At 47.1% G+C, this 15,609-nt stretch overlaps 1 protein-coding gene across 1 annotated transcript in view; it reads right to left on the bottom strand.

Annotated features, from left to right (window-relative positions):
- Window positions 1-15,609, bottom strand: part of LOC146869469 (complement C4-like) — a 520,274-nt gene that overhangs the window by 117,568 nt on the left and 387,097 nt on the right. Inside the window, exons 27-29 of the mRNA XM_085599862.1 lie at window positions 9,601-9,705; window positions 4,784-4,952; window positions 2,056-2,270 (exon numbers count right to left, since the gene is read on the bottom strand). Of these exons, the coding sequence (XP_085455988.1) occupies window positions 2,056-2,270; window positions 4,784-4,952; window positions 9,601-9,705 (489 nt within the window). The remainder of the gene's footprint in view (window positions 1-2,055; window positions 2,271-4,783; window positions 4,953-9,600; window positions 9,706-15,609) is intronic.

Genomic DNA, 15,609 nt, shown 5'->3' with positions numbered 1-15,609 from the left:
GCTCCCTCTGTGCGAGCCTTCAGGGAGAATCCCTCTTCATTACTACCTCCACCTGACCCCGGACTCTGCAACGCACTCCCTTACAGGCTCCCTCTGTGCGAGCCTTCAGGGAGAATCCCTCTTCATTACTACCTCCACCTGACTCCAGACGCTGCAACGCACTCCCTTGCAGGCTCCATCTGTGCGACCCTTCAGGGAGACTCCCTCTTCATTACTACCTCCACCTGACCCCGGACTCTGCAACGCACTCCCTTACAGGCTCCCTCTGTGCGAGCCTTCAGGGAGAATCCCTCTTCATTACTACCTCCACCTGACCCCGGACTCTGCAGCGCACTCCCTCACAGGTAGTAATGAAGAGGGAGTCTCCCTGAAGGGTCGCACAGACGGAGCCTGCAAGGGAGTGCGTTGCAGAGTCTGGGGTCAGGTGGAGGTAGTAATGAAGAGGGATTCTCCCTGAAGGCTCGCACAGAGGGAGCCTGTAAGGGAGTGCGTTTCAGAGTCCGGGTCAGGTGGAGGTAGTAATGAAGAGGGATTCTCCCTGAAGGCTCGCACAGAGGGAGCCTGTGAGGGAGTGCGCTGCAGAGTCCGGGGTCAGGTGGAGGTAGTAATGAAGAGGGATTCTCCCTGAAGGCTCGCACAGAGGGAGCCTGTAAGGGAGTGCGTTGCAGAGTCCGGGTCAGGTGGAGGTAGTAATGAAGAGGGATTCTCCCTGAAGGCTCGCACAGAGGGAGCCTGTGAGGGAGTGCGCTGCAGAGTCCGGGGTCAGGTGGAGGTAGTAATGAAGAGGGATTCTCCCTGAAGGCTCGCACAGAGGGAGCCTGTGAGGGAGTGCGCTGCAGAGTCCGGGGTCAGGTGGAGGTAGTAATGAAGAGGGATTCTCCCTGAAGGCTCGCACAGAGGGAGCCTGTGAGGGAGTGCGCTGCAGAGTCCGGGGTCAGGTGGAGGTAGTAATGAAGAGGGAGTCTCCCTGAAGGGTCGCACAGACGGAGCCTGCAAGGGAGTGCGTTGCAGAGTCTGGGGTCAGGTGGAGGTAGTAATGAAGAGGGATTCTCCCTGAAGGCTCGCACAGAGGGAGCCTGTAAGGGAGTGCGTTGCAGAGTCCGGGGTCAGGTGGAGGTAGTAATGAAGAGGGATTCTCCCTGAAGGCTCGCACAGAGGGAGCCTGCAAGGGAGTGCTTTGCAGAGTCCGGGGTCAGCTGGAGGTAGTAATGAAGAGGGAGTCTCCCTGAAGGCTCACACAGAGGGAGCCTGTAAGGGAGTGCGCTGCAGAGTCCGTGGTCAGGTGGAGGTAGTAATGAAGAGGGATTCTCCCTGAAGGCTCGCACAGAGGGAGCCTGCAAGGGAGTGCTTTGCAGAGTCCGGGGTCAGCTGGAGGTAGTAATGAAGAGGGAGTCTCCCTGAAGGCTCACACAGAGGGAGCCTGTAAGGGAGTGCGCTGCAGAGTCCGTGGTCAGGTGGAGGTAGTAATGAAGAGGGATTCTCCCTGAAGGCTCGCACAGAGGGAGCCTGAGAAGCATCACTTGCCTGATACTCCCACCTCAGAAACCTCCTCTTCCCATCAAAGGAACATTACATGGAAAAAACACTTTTTGAGAGTGATAATATTTAGAAAGAGATTTGGAAAAGAGTGCCTGAAACTGGCCCTTGTAAGATTAAGAAGAGTTAAAGGAGTGCCGGGAAGCAGGCCTGGCTAGACGACATATATGCGACAAATCGAGCTCGCAGTGGCCCACCCAAATGCACCTTTGGCCCACCCAAATAAAAATTCTTGTAGCCGGGCCTGCAAGAGGTTCTCAGCTGGGATTGTTTGCCCCGGACCCCAAACATTCGAAGGCCTGTAAGGCTTAATGTGTTTATATATCGGAATGAGGCAGGTGATGACCTGGCGCCTTTCGCTGCGGCACCTCCAAATATTAGTTCCCCGGACAGTGTTTCTATTCTGAGCGAGGTGCTTGTGCTGCCAGAAAACCAGAGAGGAGCCCCGCATGACGTTTGTGACCCAGGCCCCACAGAAGCTTCTGGAAGGCCCTGGACCACACTGAGAGGAAGCCTTACCTGTGTGGACTTGAATCCCCCGCCGTAGTTTTGCTGTTCCGTCAGCCACCTGACGATTTGATTGGCTGTCGGGATGTCATTCCGAAGCAGCACGTGCATCAGGGCGAAGGCGGTCCCTTCCACTGTGATGGCGGAAGCACTTGGCACGCGGTTCTTCTTGGTCTCTGAGTGCAGCCTGTCTGCCTCCTTCGATTCCCAGTACAGCATCCGGCCATCTAGGCGCGAGAAAGAGACAATGAGGCAAAATGGAACCAAGAGGAGAATGACAGCAAGGGTGGGATATGACAGTGAGAGAACAGAAAATGGAACTGAGCGGTGGAGACCAAGAAGGGTAGAGCACAGCAAACAAATACATTCTGAAGAGACCAGTGAATGTAAGTATGGTTTGGCGAGTCTTCAAAGAGCCCGTGGCAGAGAAGTGAGCGGTGACTAAGAGGCAATGGAAAGGACTGTGAGTGAAAGAGAACAGCAGAGGTTGTAGAAGAAGAAAGCCAGAAGGCAGAGTTACACAGTGGGGAAGGAGAGTCCCTGGGGCGATTTCTCTAGGCTCTATCACCCTGGCTCCTCTCGCAGGACTCGGGGAGGGTGGAATTCATGACGATTACACCCATGACACAAAAGAAATAAAAGTAACTGGTTTCCAGACTGAGAGCAAACCTTGGGCTAATTAGTACTGGCCGCCCTGTCATGGAGACGGTCCCTCCTGAAATGCAAGGCAAGGCCCCCTCCAACAGGGAAGACAGGCAGCTTCATACCTGTTATGGCCATGTGAGGCCCCGCGGCAAGGTCTTGCTTGGATCCTGTGCTGAAGCAAAGAGCATCTGTGCATACCTTTGGCAACTTAAGGCGTTACATCAGGAACGCTTGCAAAGAGCGTAGACCACCCACAATCACTTTCAGTACCACTCAAACCAAGTGGTCTTCGGCCACTCTAGACAGAGGCCCGACTATGCACAGCCATACTGACCCGGCTCCTCATGGGACCAGTCCACCCCAAACCTTCATACACATGCATGTCCCGGTGACACTGATCTTAACATCTTACACTATACAGCGATATCTTCCATTACAATAAACTAAAAGACATTTATTATTGACATCTGAGAGACCTTCAGCCTTAGCAAGGAAAGGGGTGCAAATTCCAGCTTCCAGTCAACTGTCAAGAACAGAAGCGTAACCCTTTTCAGTCAACCAAGCACACAATATCCCTCTCTGTCCGTCTACCTCTATCGTGAAGTAGCGCCATTTCACACCTATTACTTATGCTGTCTCTGCTCCCTGGGAGAGCAACATTAAATGATTATGAATGACACTGTGAAAGTTCTTAGTTGGCTTGTTTCAACACTATACGTATCTCTTTATATAAAGACACGTCCTGCTTACAATAAGTCAGTTTCAATATGGTTTTGACTAAACTTTTGTTATTACACAAGCTTGACAGAGTCATTGTTCTCCCCAGAGAACCGACTCCTGGAACAAAATCCCTTCAGATATGTTTCCTCATTGTCATGAAATAGCGCTCTGACTTAGTTTACACCCAATCTTTGATACAGAACATCCCCACCCTCAGTTTGGAAGACAAGCTGGCATTTTACCCCAAAAACTAAATATGTACCAGATGCATCACCGACAGGGACAGATTCTATTTCGAGTAAGGCAACTATGCCTGACTACAACTTGATGTTTTCAATAAACATTTTCAGTTTATCAATGGAAGACGGTCAGAAAAGATTGTCTCCCCTCAGAGAGTTCAGCGTGGGTGCTCCTTTACCGCCGCGAAGGCGAGGAGTGATCTCTCTCTCTGTTTTCTTTCCCCAGTTTTCTCATTCATTGTGTAAGTCTCTCTGTGTAGATCACCAAAGCACCTTTGTACATTTTAATCTTTTTGGTTAAATGTTCCTGCGGTTGATTCACTCCTTCAATTTCCACGCCCTTCAGCTCCTTGCAGGAAAGACTATGTTCCAGTAAACCAGTTCCCTGTGAGGCCGCATGCATGACACTGACTGCTTTCTACTTTGCCTGTCATTGGTGTCTGATGTTTGCAGATGAAGCTGCATTTCTTGTAGGTTTGAATAGGTAAGTGCTTTCTGACTGCTTATCAGACAAACCACAGGCTGCCCCTGGACACTGTTTAGACTGTTCTTCCTCTTTGTGCCACCGGCTGCTGCTCAAAGTGGTCTGTACCTTTGTCCTGATGAAGACTCCCCAAACCATCTACCAGGGCCGAACACGTACATCACCGACGAATGACGGTTTTAGATTGTGTCCCATGGAATAACTCCTATTCGAACAGGCAGGTGTGGACATCTTGTACAGTCGCAACACTAGGCACCACAGACAGAACTTTTGCTGTGTATCTTTGTCTCACGTGTGTTATATCATTTGCACTTTTAAAACACACGAGCACTACGCGGTCCGCTCATGTTTCGACAGTGGAACCTTTGCTATCTACTATTGATAATGTGACCCTGTAAATGAACTTGCACATTTTTCTATTTCTCAATATACTGCCATCATTACTCTTTTATCTATAAATGTATACAAATATGGAATGTTATATTAAAACATTATGCGATTACTATTACTGTCCTTGGGTGTTCATTGGTTGAGCGTTTCTATTCTTAGGTCTTGGTCATTTGTAGGAAGCAAATGGTGTGTGCAATGTGGCCACTCTCTCATTCAGTCTCCCCTTATCTACTTACCGCATTGGTGGCAGTGGGCTACTCACCCTTGGTCTTTGTGGCGAAGTCCATCAGGTAGCTGTGGGCCTCCATCTTGGCGCTATCGCTGTCTGATACCAGAGTCAGGGCGTAGGCCGAGATGGCGACGGTGTAAGGACGCTGCAAACTGGGCAGCTTCTGCTGGAGGTACTGGGCCGCCCTCTCAATGCTCAGCCTCTGCAGAGGATGGAAAGAAGAGTGGGGCACAGTGTACGGCTGCGAAGCACCCATACTCGTACGCATAGTACAGAAGAAACTGGATGAGTTGTATCGGATGTAGGATGGAAAAACATAATCAAAGATCCATTTCCAGAGGAAGAGGATTAGACAAGAGAAAAAGCTAATAGAGAAAAGGCAGCTTCAGTGCTGCACCTTCATTGCTCACATCATAGCAGATCAGGCTTCTGTGGGATCAGCAGCTGCCCTGGCAGTGCAACTGGGGGTCCAGTTCCGTCTACACAGGGATCCACCAGGGCCCCTATTCGCTTGCACAACAGCAATGTCCGCCATCAGCCGTACAAAAGAACAACCTCCAGACATATCACACTCAAAGATACTAATTAACAATAAACTTCCTCAAATTTAGTCTGGCAAAGGTCGAATAATTCATTACCAAGGATGCACTCTGAAAACACTCGTAAAATACTGTGGTTCTACCGCTAGTACTCACGATGATGTTCATCTGGCTTCGCCCTCGGCATCTCTGAATTTAACAATATAACAACTCACCCTCCTGCTTGAAACCACAAATGTCATTCCGCTCTGACCACTGTGGGCACTCGTTCAAGTATCCTGGGTCAGAAGTTGATTAAGCGCACTCTGATTGTCGCCAATCCTTTACGCATCCTAAAGCACTCCAGCCTGAAATCCCCCCTTCCCAGAAGCTCTGTGATCAAATCTCTGACTATTTCGAGGAAAAAATTACCTCTATCCAAAGCACTTTCCCTCCCCCCACCATCTCTACAGCGCCCCCTTCATTGGCCCCCCCAGACTGCACGCTCAGTTGCTTTCCATCTATCACTCTGGAACAGTCGAAAAAAGCGATCCTGGCCTGCAGATCTGGCGCCCCCTCAGACCCCTGCCCCCCCAAGATTCTTCACCAATTAATTGATGAGGTTAACCCTATCATTAACCACTTGATCAACTCCTCGCTCAGGTCAGGGACTGTACCCAGCCACTGGAAAAAGGGCATTGTTAAGCCCCTTATGAAGAAGGCCAACAAACCCCCGACGGAACTTACCAATCTCCGCCCTATTTCGTTGCTCCCGGCTTTGGGAAAAAATTACGGAACACCTGGTACACTGCGAGCTAAAACGCTATCTGGATGATCACAACCTTCTTCACCCTCAACAATCAGGTTTCCGCTCGAAACACTCGACAGAAACTGCCCTCATCGAACTCTCGGACACCATAAAAACTCTACAAGACCAGAGAAAAAATTCCATTCTAATCCTACTCGACCTCACTGCGGCGTTTGACACCGTCTCCCACACCATCCTCATCGGTAGACTCAGGGACATTGGTATCTCCGACTCCGCCCTTTCCTGGATTACGTCTTTCCTGTCCGACCGTTCCCAATCCATCACTCTTGGTCCTTTCCACTCCAAAGACAAACTCGTCCTTTCAGGTGTCCCACAGGGATCTATCCTAAGCCCTCTCCTCTTTAATATATATCTCATTCCTCTCCTTAATCTGATAGAATCATTCGGCATACCTGTCACCTCGTATGCCGATGATACACAACTCATTGTACCCCTGGACAAGCTATCTACCAAAGCTGAACTCAACCTGAAACTCTGCTTGACCGAAGTATTCTCCTGGATGACAAATAACCACTTGAAATGTAATTCAAGTAAAACGGAGATCCTCCCGATCGGCACCAATAATACCTTCTGTCCAGCACTTTGGTGGCCTGACGACTCTGCTGCTCCCCCCCAGACAGTGTCGTCAGCTAGGAATCTCGGTGTAATCTTTGACTCCGAACTTTCCTTCGATCAGCATGCCAGAACCGTCGCTGGCAAATGCTTTGGAACTATTAGATCCCTGAGGAAATTTTTCGCTCTTCTCCCCATCGATGCCAGAAAGACGGTGACAGTCGCACTCATAATCTCGCGACTGGATTACTGCAACGGCTTGCTCGCAGGAGCTAAGAAGAGCACCATCCTTAAACTGCAGAGCGTACTTCACACAGCCGCCCGTCTAGTCCTAGGTCTCCCCCGCAGGTCCTCTATTTCTGCAGCTCTCCGTTCGCTTCATTGGCTCCCCCTCCACAAAAGGATTCTTTTCAAAATCCTGATCTTGGCTTTTCGTGCATACAATAAAACAGGCCCCAAATACCTCACAAGACGTTTTCCCCACTATTTGCCCAGTCGTCACCTTCGTTCAAGCAATGACAATCTTATCATTCTTCCTAAATACAACCTGAAAACGAAAGGCGCAAAAACCCTCAGCTTCCTTGCTACCAAAGCTTGGAACAAACTACCCAAAACCCTCAGACATCAAACCCAGGAAAAACCCTTCAGAAAGCTCCTGAAAACATGGATTTTCAAACTCCCGGATGAACACTCTAAGGCTTCCATCTAACTTCCTCCTATCTAAACCCCTCCTGGACCAGCTTTCTCTCATTCACTAGCGCCAAGATGCTCCCTTCGGAGCGAACGTCGCGCTCTATAAATACCCCACAAATATCAAATATCAAATATCAAATCCAATACTCTAGAAAGGACTATGTACATGGCAGCAAGATTTGTGGTTGCTGCTCTTCAGTTGTCCGAACACTAACAAACCAAGCCAAGTACTTGCTGTAGCAGACACTTAAAATAACCCTCAAACTCCTCTGCATCAGACACAGCTCTACAGAGGCAGCCTACTGAACTTAGGACACAAATTCAAGAACTGCAGCCATAGATAGAAGAAAACCCAAAGCAATGTGACTGACATCTCATTTCTGCAAAGAAAAGACCAAAAATCAAGCCTTCCGAAGAAAAGCCTCAACACCAGGCTGAAATGAATTCCTACTGTTCATCCACCGCAGAGGCACACCGCTCCGTGGTGATTGTAGCGCACGGGGGAAGCATCTAGGACTTCAGGTGAAGGTTTGTTTGGGCCACAATGAATGCCATCGTCAAGTTCCTGCCCCTTCTGCCATCAGAGCGCATTGGTTTTCAAGGATCCGTTCAAAACTTGAAAACACCAGAGTGGATTGGGTAGATCCTTCGGGGGCTACAGCTACATAAGGAGCTCAGTGATGCGAAAGGGGCCGATGGAGAATCTAGGAGATGGAGCAAAGGTGGTCTCGCCTTTAGGGAATTTGAGAGACTCTACAGCAGGCTGGTAACTCTCCAAAACTGGTAGGGCTTGGAAAGTGTTGGTCACATGTCAAATAATTTGTTTGAAGGGCGAGCGGGGTTGGAGAAATGTCAGCTCAGTGCCCGTCCATTTCTGAGGCATAAGCATCATGCACTTGGCGCCACTGCTCACTTTAAGTATCCATGCTTACAGAAGAGGGTAGGAGAGAAGGCGGAGCTTGTTGTTATGAAGGAGCGCACACAAATATAAGGACCAAAGCAGTCTGATTGAATATATGTAGTTCTCCTACATCTAGTGACACTTCTGGCCGTCTCCTGGTCAGAGGTTTTCCCCAGGCTTGTTTCTCCTCCCTGGTCTGGTGGTAAAACTGCTTCACAGCTTCATTCCCCTGGCTTTCTCTTCCCTGGTCCACCACAACTCTGTATTTTGTTATTATTTGGGAACATATATGATAAGTGGTGCTGTTATCCTGAGATTTCCGTGTAAATTTATATTTTTTCTATATATCCAACCCCATGTACAGCAGGTTTATATGTAATTAAAGGGCCTATTTCAACCAGTACAGAGACCAACCTCTCAGGTCCACTTCCATTCTCCTCTAAATGCCACCCCTGAAGTCCAGAACAACGTGAGCGTCTGAACTGGGAGAGGCCTGTGAGTTGAGGATGGTTTGAACCCTAATAGGGGATGACAACTGTGTTTGATTTCACAGGTCGTTAAGCGGCATGGCCTGACATTTATGTGTTATGTGTCCCTAATATTTATCTTGGAAATCACTCACTCTGGTACTGTCTCTCCTAGTGTGGATGATTCAAAACCTGATCACCTTCCCTGCCCTGCCCTGCCATGCCCTGCTTCTCCACTGCCTTCTGCACCTGCTGGAGAAGGTTGGGGTCTTTCCCTGTTTGGAGTTTCTCGAGATTCTTTGAGGTTCAGGCCCTGCTCTTTGGTGTGAAATTATACAATGTTTTCATTTCTGAGAGGTTAAAGAGAGACAAGCAAATTATCAGAGACCCTCAAAGTCAGGAGAACCCTGGGATATCTAATTGTGTAGACCCTGACTGCAGTGATCTGGTAGCAACCTGGCTGGTAGACCTGCACGCGGTCATGTCCTGTGCACTCTACACAATGCATGGCACTCTTGCAGATGATGTGCTTGCCAAGCTGCAGCGGCAATCAACCAATCATCTCATGCTCAAGCTAGCGTTCTGCGCAGCCAATCTACAGGCACCCTGCTGTGCTTAAACCACATCAGCCTATCAGTGACCACCTCAGCAGCCATCTTGGCCGCCCCATGGACCCACCTTTCAGGCAGGGCCTCGCTGTTAGACAATGGACAATGTTAGCGTGTTAACATTTCTAGGAAGATAGAGAGTGGAGTAAAATACAGACAATGAAAGATGTCACACCTAGGAGCTAGACCGAGAAACAAGCACAGGCAAAACAGTGAGAGCAAAGCATAGGTTGGGCAGAGGGGGTAGTTAGCCAGGCTAAAAGAGAGTGCGATGGTGCCTACCACTTTGCTCTTGTCTGGTCCCGTGTGGACATCCATAGTGTGGTGTAGAGCGATGGTCACAAATGCAGTGAGGGCCACCTCGCCTTCCAAGCCTCCCACGCCACCCTGAAACAAGTCAACAAGCCGCTCAACATTGGATCTGGAAGAACAAAGCTCATAACGGTGGCAGCCCAGAAGAGAGCAGAGTGTACAGAGGCCCTGATGCACAGTTCTGGGAGGGTGGGGCTTTAAGTGTACCCTTTCTTTAATCCTTTAGAGGATGATACAAAATGAACGATCAATTTTGGCAGAGTAATTAATTTAAAATAGTATGGTTTTGAAGCTGGCATCTTCCTCAACGCAGAATGTCATAGACCGCTTGTTACGATGAACGGCAGCCGATCTCTAGATTGTGTTTCTATAAAAAACAGGGAGTAAACCCACAGCCAAGAGCTCTTATTATACCTTTGGAGCCCATCCGTGCCGCCGGATATGAGGTCCGGATAAAGAGCAGCCCTTGATGAAGCCTGCACCTAGGTTGGTGGTGAGGGGTTTTCTTTTCTATAGGAGAACCACAATCTAGAGAGCGGAAATTGTTTCCCATCTGTAAAGCGCGTTCTAACTATAGGCCCGGATTCTTAGGTCCGGTTTGTTCATGTGACGTCTTTGGATTCCTCTATGGGAGGATACAATCTTTGGAGACCCCGTACACTATGGCTGTACTTCTTATGATAAACAGGAGCAGAGGAAATCCAAAAACAGCACCACAGAGAGGCCAATTCAGAGACAGAGGTCAGTGTAGCAGTGCAATGGTACAGGGGATGCATTGAAGAGTCCCTCAGCCAGGCTTTGGTACAAATGGAAGGGCTCAAGAGTGTTCCAAAAGCTGTGATGCGTAGAGTGTCACGCACATACAGTGGGGTACAGTAGGACGGCCCACGACAAGGTAAACACTGACTGCTCTTTTTTAAGCACCTCACAATGCACTGAACAATATACATAGCAACCAGGTCATTACAACAAAATATAGAATTGTAGAATCAAAATTGATTAAATGAAATAAAATACATTATGCAATGTACATCAATACAAAACGAAAAGAAAGAATGCCAAGCAAGAACCAGGAATCCTAACCTAATGCACAGAATGTTCAAACAAAAATGTTCTCAACACTATTCTCAAACTAGAAAGTGCTGAAGAATGTCTGAGGAAGCCTTACGGAAGCAAGAGAACAAACTTGATAGGCAGAGTATGATTTTAGAAAATAGACATATTACGACTGGTGGGGAGCTTGCTACGTACGGGTCACATGCAGTCACTGGAGATCCAAGGCTTGCAAAAAGGTAGGAGCTTCATGAGAGAAGCATGGGCATTAGACTTGAATGTGAGGCTCGAAAGCCAACCACAGTAGAGATTTAAGTAACGTTTCCACTGTCCTTAATAAACCAAGTGGCTGATGCTGTATACATTCTCAAAATGTTTACCTTACCTCATATTTGAAGTGGCCATGTTGTGGTGCTCATTCTGGCCATCTCTTTGTCCGTATGCGAGCCAAAGAGGAAAAAACGGAAGGTTCAATATTCGCTGTTGGGCCTCAAGTTGACGGCAATGGAGGGTTTCACCTCGACATCGAACACTGTAATGACTGCGACAACGGAGAGCGATGCTTTGACTTTGGGCGATGAGTCGGTGCCAATGGAGATCGACTCCTCGACGTTGACCTTGCCGGCTGTCTCGTCAACAGAGAAACTCTCACAGGCGATTTCTTCGTTGTTGGAGGCCTTTCGAAGCCGAGCCTGACGCCGAAGAAGAACAGTCTGGGACCTTACTCTTGGAAGTCGACCTGGGTCTCTTCTTCTTGTGCTTCACTGGAGATCTGCCTCTGGAGGTAGTGGATTTCTTCTTCTCTGAGAGGCCATAAAGCTGGATTCTTTCTTTCTCCTTGAGAGTGCGTCTTGGAAGATTCTTGCAGTGTTGGCAGGTCTCAGGATTATGAGACTCAGGAAGGTGGAGGATACAAACAGAATTGGAATCTGTTTTGGCCTTCTTTTGCCACAGGAGGGGCAAGAATCAAAAAGAGAAGGCATGGTCTGAGAGAAAAAGGGAATTTTGTGCCAGAAAAAAGGTAACTCCTTACTTCAACAGACTTCCAGGGTCCTGACTGAAGGAGCTGGAAAAAACAACTGACCTAACTGTCAGCCCGGAGTCATGATCGGAAGCTGAGGGTCATGGCTGCCTTAAAGGCATGGTGCCAGTTTATGCTTGCAATTGCTTTCATTTTTTATGCTGTTGAGTTTTCAATGCAGCCTATAGGCTAACAATGCCTGCTGTTTTGCAGGACAACTTTCTTATGTCCATTAAAGAGAGTTCAAGTGTCTTCTTGGCCTTCTGTTTTCTGCAATCTATTGTTGCAAAAGCAGATTTCCAGAGCATTCGTTAGCCTTTGTTTTTTCTTGGAGGCTGCACTGGTTTGTGAAAAAATAATATAAATATATATATCAATTGCTGTATAGTTATGTTTTTATATATCATTTTATATATGTTCCAGGGTACCCATGCGTGGGCGGGAATATTCAGTGCGTATGGCTTTGATTAGGATCATCTTGAACAGAACTCCTTTGCGAAGCCCAAAACACCCTTTTTAACACATATAAGTCAGCATAGGGTAGGCCCTAAACAATGCAATTTATTTAAAAATGTGGACATGAATTTTCAAGTTTTACATGTCCTGGTACTAAACAACTCACAAATTTATTTTTCACTACTGTGAGGCCTACCTCTCCCTTAGAATAACATGTGTTGTGTGATTACATTTAATTAATGATAACTTTTGCTTGGGAGCAAGTGGTAATATCATGTTTGGTGTCTTAGAAATTGAAATTTAAAATCCTCTTTAATTGTAAAATCGGATTTTAGATCACAATTTTGAACATGCTTCATTCTGAAAGGCACGTTTTTCTGAAATACCACAGAAGTTATACAACGGGAAGAAATCTATGTGTTTCACTTCATAAGACACGCTGGTCTGCCGGAGGTTAGGAATGATTCAAGTTCGTTCGAAGGGTGCAGTTTAAGGACTACCATAAAGAGCAGAAACCTGCTTCAACATGTACGGAATAGTTGCACTTTTGAAGAAACCACTATGAACGGAACTCACTGCGTGCTCCAGAAGTGTACAATAAGGAGAAAACACTGACCAAGTCCCGGTACTGAGGAGAGCCGCAGAAATTACAAAAGGCTTCAAAACGTGTTGACCAAACTGGTTGGGGGAAGATATTACCTGAACAGACTAGCAACAATCAGGAAACACGGCAAATTGCCTGTTCTTGCACTACAGAATCCCAACAAGCTTATACTGTCAAGATGTAGAACATGATTGAATTTTAAATGTAAATTCCGCCATGTGCTTTGTTCTTAGATTGAAGGACTGGTCTACTTCACAATTGTTTTGCCTTTTCATTTAAATGTTAATTTTTTCGTATGTTTAATTATCACTGTGAATGTATATATGCAAAAAAGAGAAAAATTTGCCCTCCTAAGAAAGACATGCTATGAATGTTTAAAATCGTTTTCAAACTAAAAAATTAGTGTGAAATAAATTACCAAGGCCACTATAATTGCAAATGTGGTTCTTATAGCGAAATATTATAATTTGACTAGAGCACCTAGGCACTGAAATTGTTGATTTTACTTTATAAGAGACCCAGTCTGGGTGCTAGTAACAGGCTCAACCCCCCACTTTTATAACTTTAATAAAGTTGGCATTTCTTGTTACCATTTTGTGTCTGCAGCCCGTTTCCTTGATCACATGACTGACTAGGTGTAGTTGGTCTTTGTATATTCCTCTCCGACAGCCAAACAATAGAGGGACTAAGTGTTGTCAGGATGGGCCACCTTAACAGGACACGGGTATAGCAGAGCAGAGACTCACTTGAACTTCAAAGACCCTGACTTAGCACGCACACAAAGAACTTCACACTAGCCTTTTGTGACTTTAAGACCCAGTAGAGCCTGGGCAGTTAGGCAGGAAACTCCAGATATTTCTGTGTGGGGAAAAGTCCCTAAGGTTCTTCCAATTCAAAGCTAGCACTAGGTATAACAAGCATTTGCAATGTAATCGGTCTCACCTTTGGGACCTTATATGTATTTCGCTATGCAGCACATTAGCCTGGGTGCTGAAACATCTACACTTCTTTAACATGGAGGGAAACTAAGCACCAAACTGAGTGACACGCAGGTATGGGAACGAATATTGCCTTTCAGCGGGAAATGGTAAAGTCCAAAGCTATGTTTTTAATATGAAATCAGGGCCTTCAGTGGTCATATCACTGAAAATACAAGATTTGAAGAAAATATTATTGTCTACGTGTGCTTGTGGAAGACAATTTCTATGGACTGGAATCTAGAAAATACTAAAGTGATTCTGGTATTTTACTGACCTCTGCTGGTCATTTTCTATCAAGAAGGTTAAATAGAGGCAGGTGCCAGAAAAATAAAAAAGAAAGTCCCTAAGCAGAAAGCAATTCTGGTGTTTTACTGACCTCTACTGGTTGTTTTCTATCAAGACAGTTAAATAGAGGCAGTTGAACAAGCAGAAAGCAATTCTGGTATTTTACTGACCTCTACTCAGGGCCGGACTAGGGCCCAAAACTGGCCTTGGCAAAGTGCTCGGCCGCCCCCTCCCCCCCCCCGGGGCTTTGGGGGGTGCGGCCGAGCTGTTTGGCATGGCCAGTATTGGCCGATTTTGTTACAGAGGCCAATATTGCAGCTATGCTGCAAAAGTGGCCCTGTAACGAAAAAGGCCCCCACCCCTGTGGCCCACGGGGGAAATGCCCTGTGCCTGCTAAGGCCAGTCCGGCCCTGCCTCAAATGGTCGTTTTCCATCAAGACAGTTAAATAGGGGCAGTTGAATAGAAAGAAAAATCCCTTAGCAGAAGCAGACAAGTTCTAGGGCTGATCTCCAGAGCCCACAAAGTACAGACACATATAAGGATATACTAAAGTATATACAAGAGGTCTTGAATGCTCAACCTAAAAATAGGACCCTCAGACTCACTCTTCAGTTCACTTCTGGGCCTGTGGAAGGACTCTCGAAGGACTGCCCCGCTATCCATGGCCTGGTGTGTACTTCAAAGGACTGACCTGCTGCACCAAAAGGACTGCCCTTCTGCCTGAAGCCTGCCTTGTGCCCTCAGAGGACTGACCAGCTGCTAGAGACCTGCTTTTCTGCTTGCACCCAGGACTACCAGGGGCCAGTTCGCTGGCCTCCTGATCTGAGATTCGGACAGAGAAAAGGCTCCAACAATCTTGAACCCGCACCGGGAACCAGCAGATTGAGTCCTGACCCTCCAAGTGATACACCCCCTGTCCTGGGCCCTTGAAAGTTGTGCTAAAGGTGCCAAGATTTCCCAAATCCAAAACTTTGGACTTAAAAGAAATTCTGTCAAAAAGTGGACTGAGAACCCGGACCCCGTGATAGTGCAGTCAGCTGCACCTTGCTCGTAGTACTAGCTGATAATTTGCTTATTTGTACAGATCAGAACTAGTTCTGGTTATTTTTTAGATTTATGTACTGCTATTAAACTTGCATTATAACTTTCTGCACTGTGTTGAATTTGATGTGCGGAGGGAGGCGGGAATCGAAACCTGAGTGGGAGGCAGCTGAGCTTATAATTAGAAACCGCCATTTCCTTTGATGGTGCGGTCTAGTTGTTTCAACCTGGGGATTTTAAAACAGGACGCTGCGTGAGCGCGCTCGGTCCCGTGATAGTGCAGTCAGCTGCACCTTGCTCGTAGTACTAGCTGCTAATTTGCTTATTTGTACAGATCAGAACTAGTTCTAGTTTTTTTTTTAGATTTATGTACTGCTTTTAAACTTGCATTTTAACTTTCTGCAATGTGTTGAATTTGATGTGTGAAGGGAGGCGGGAATCGAAACCTGAGTGGGAGGCAGCTGAGCTTATAATTAGAAACCGCCATTTCCTTTGATGGTGCGGTCTAGTTGTTTCAACCTGGGGATTTTAAAACAGG

The sequence above is a fragment of the Triturus cristatus genome, chromosome 1_1 (assembly GCF_964204655.1).
Source record: "Triturus cristatus chromosome 1_1, aTriCri1.1, whole genome shotgun sequence".
In the NCBI taxonomy this organism is placed as follows: domain Eukaryota; kingdom Metazoa; phylum Chordata; class Amphibia; order Caudata; family Salamandridae; genus Triturus; species Triturus cristatus.
Note: the sequence above shows the minus strand (reverse complement) of the source record. Positions and strands in the feature narration are given on the sequence as shown.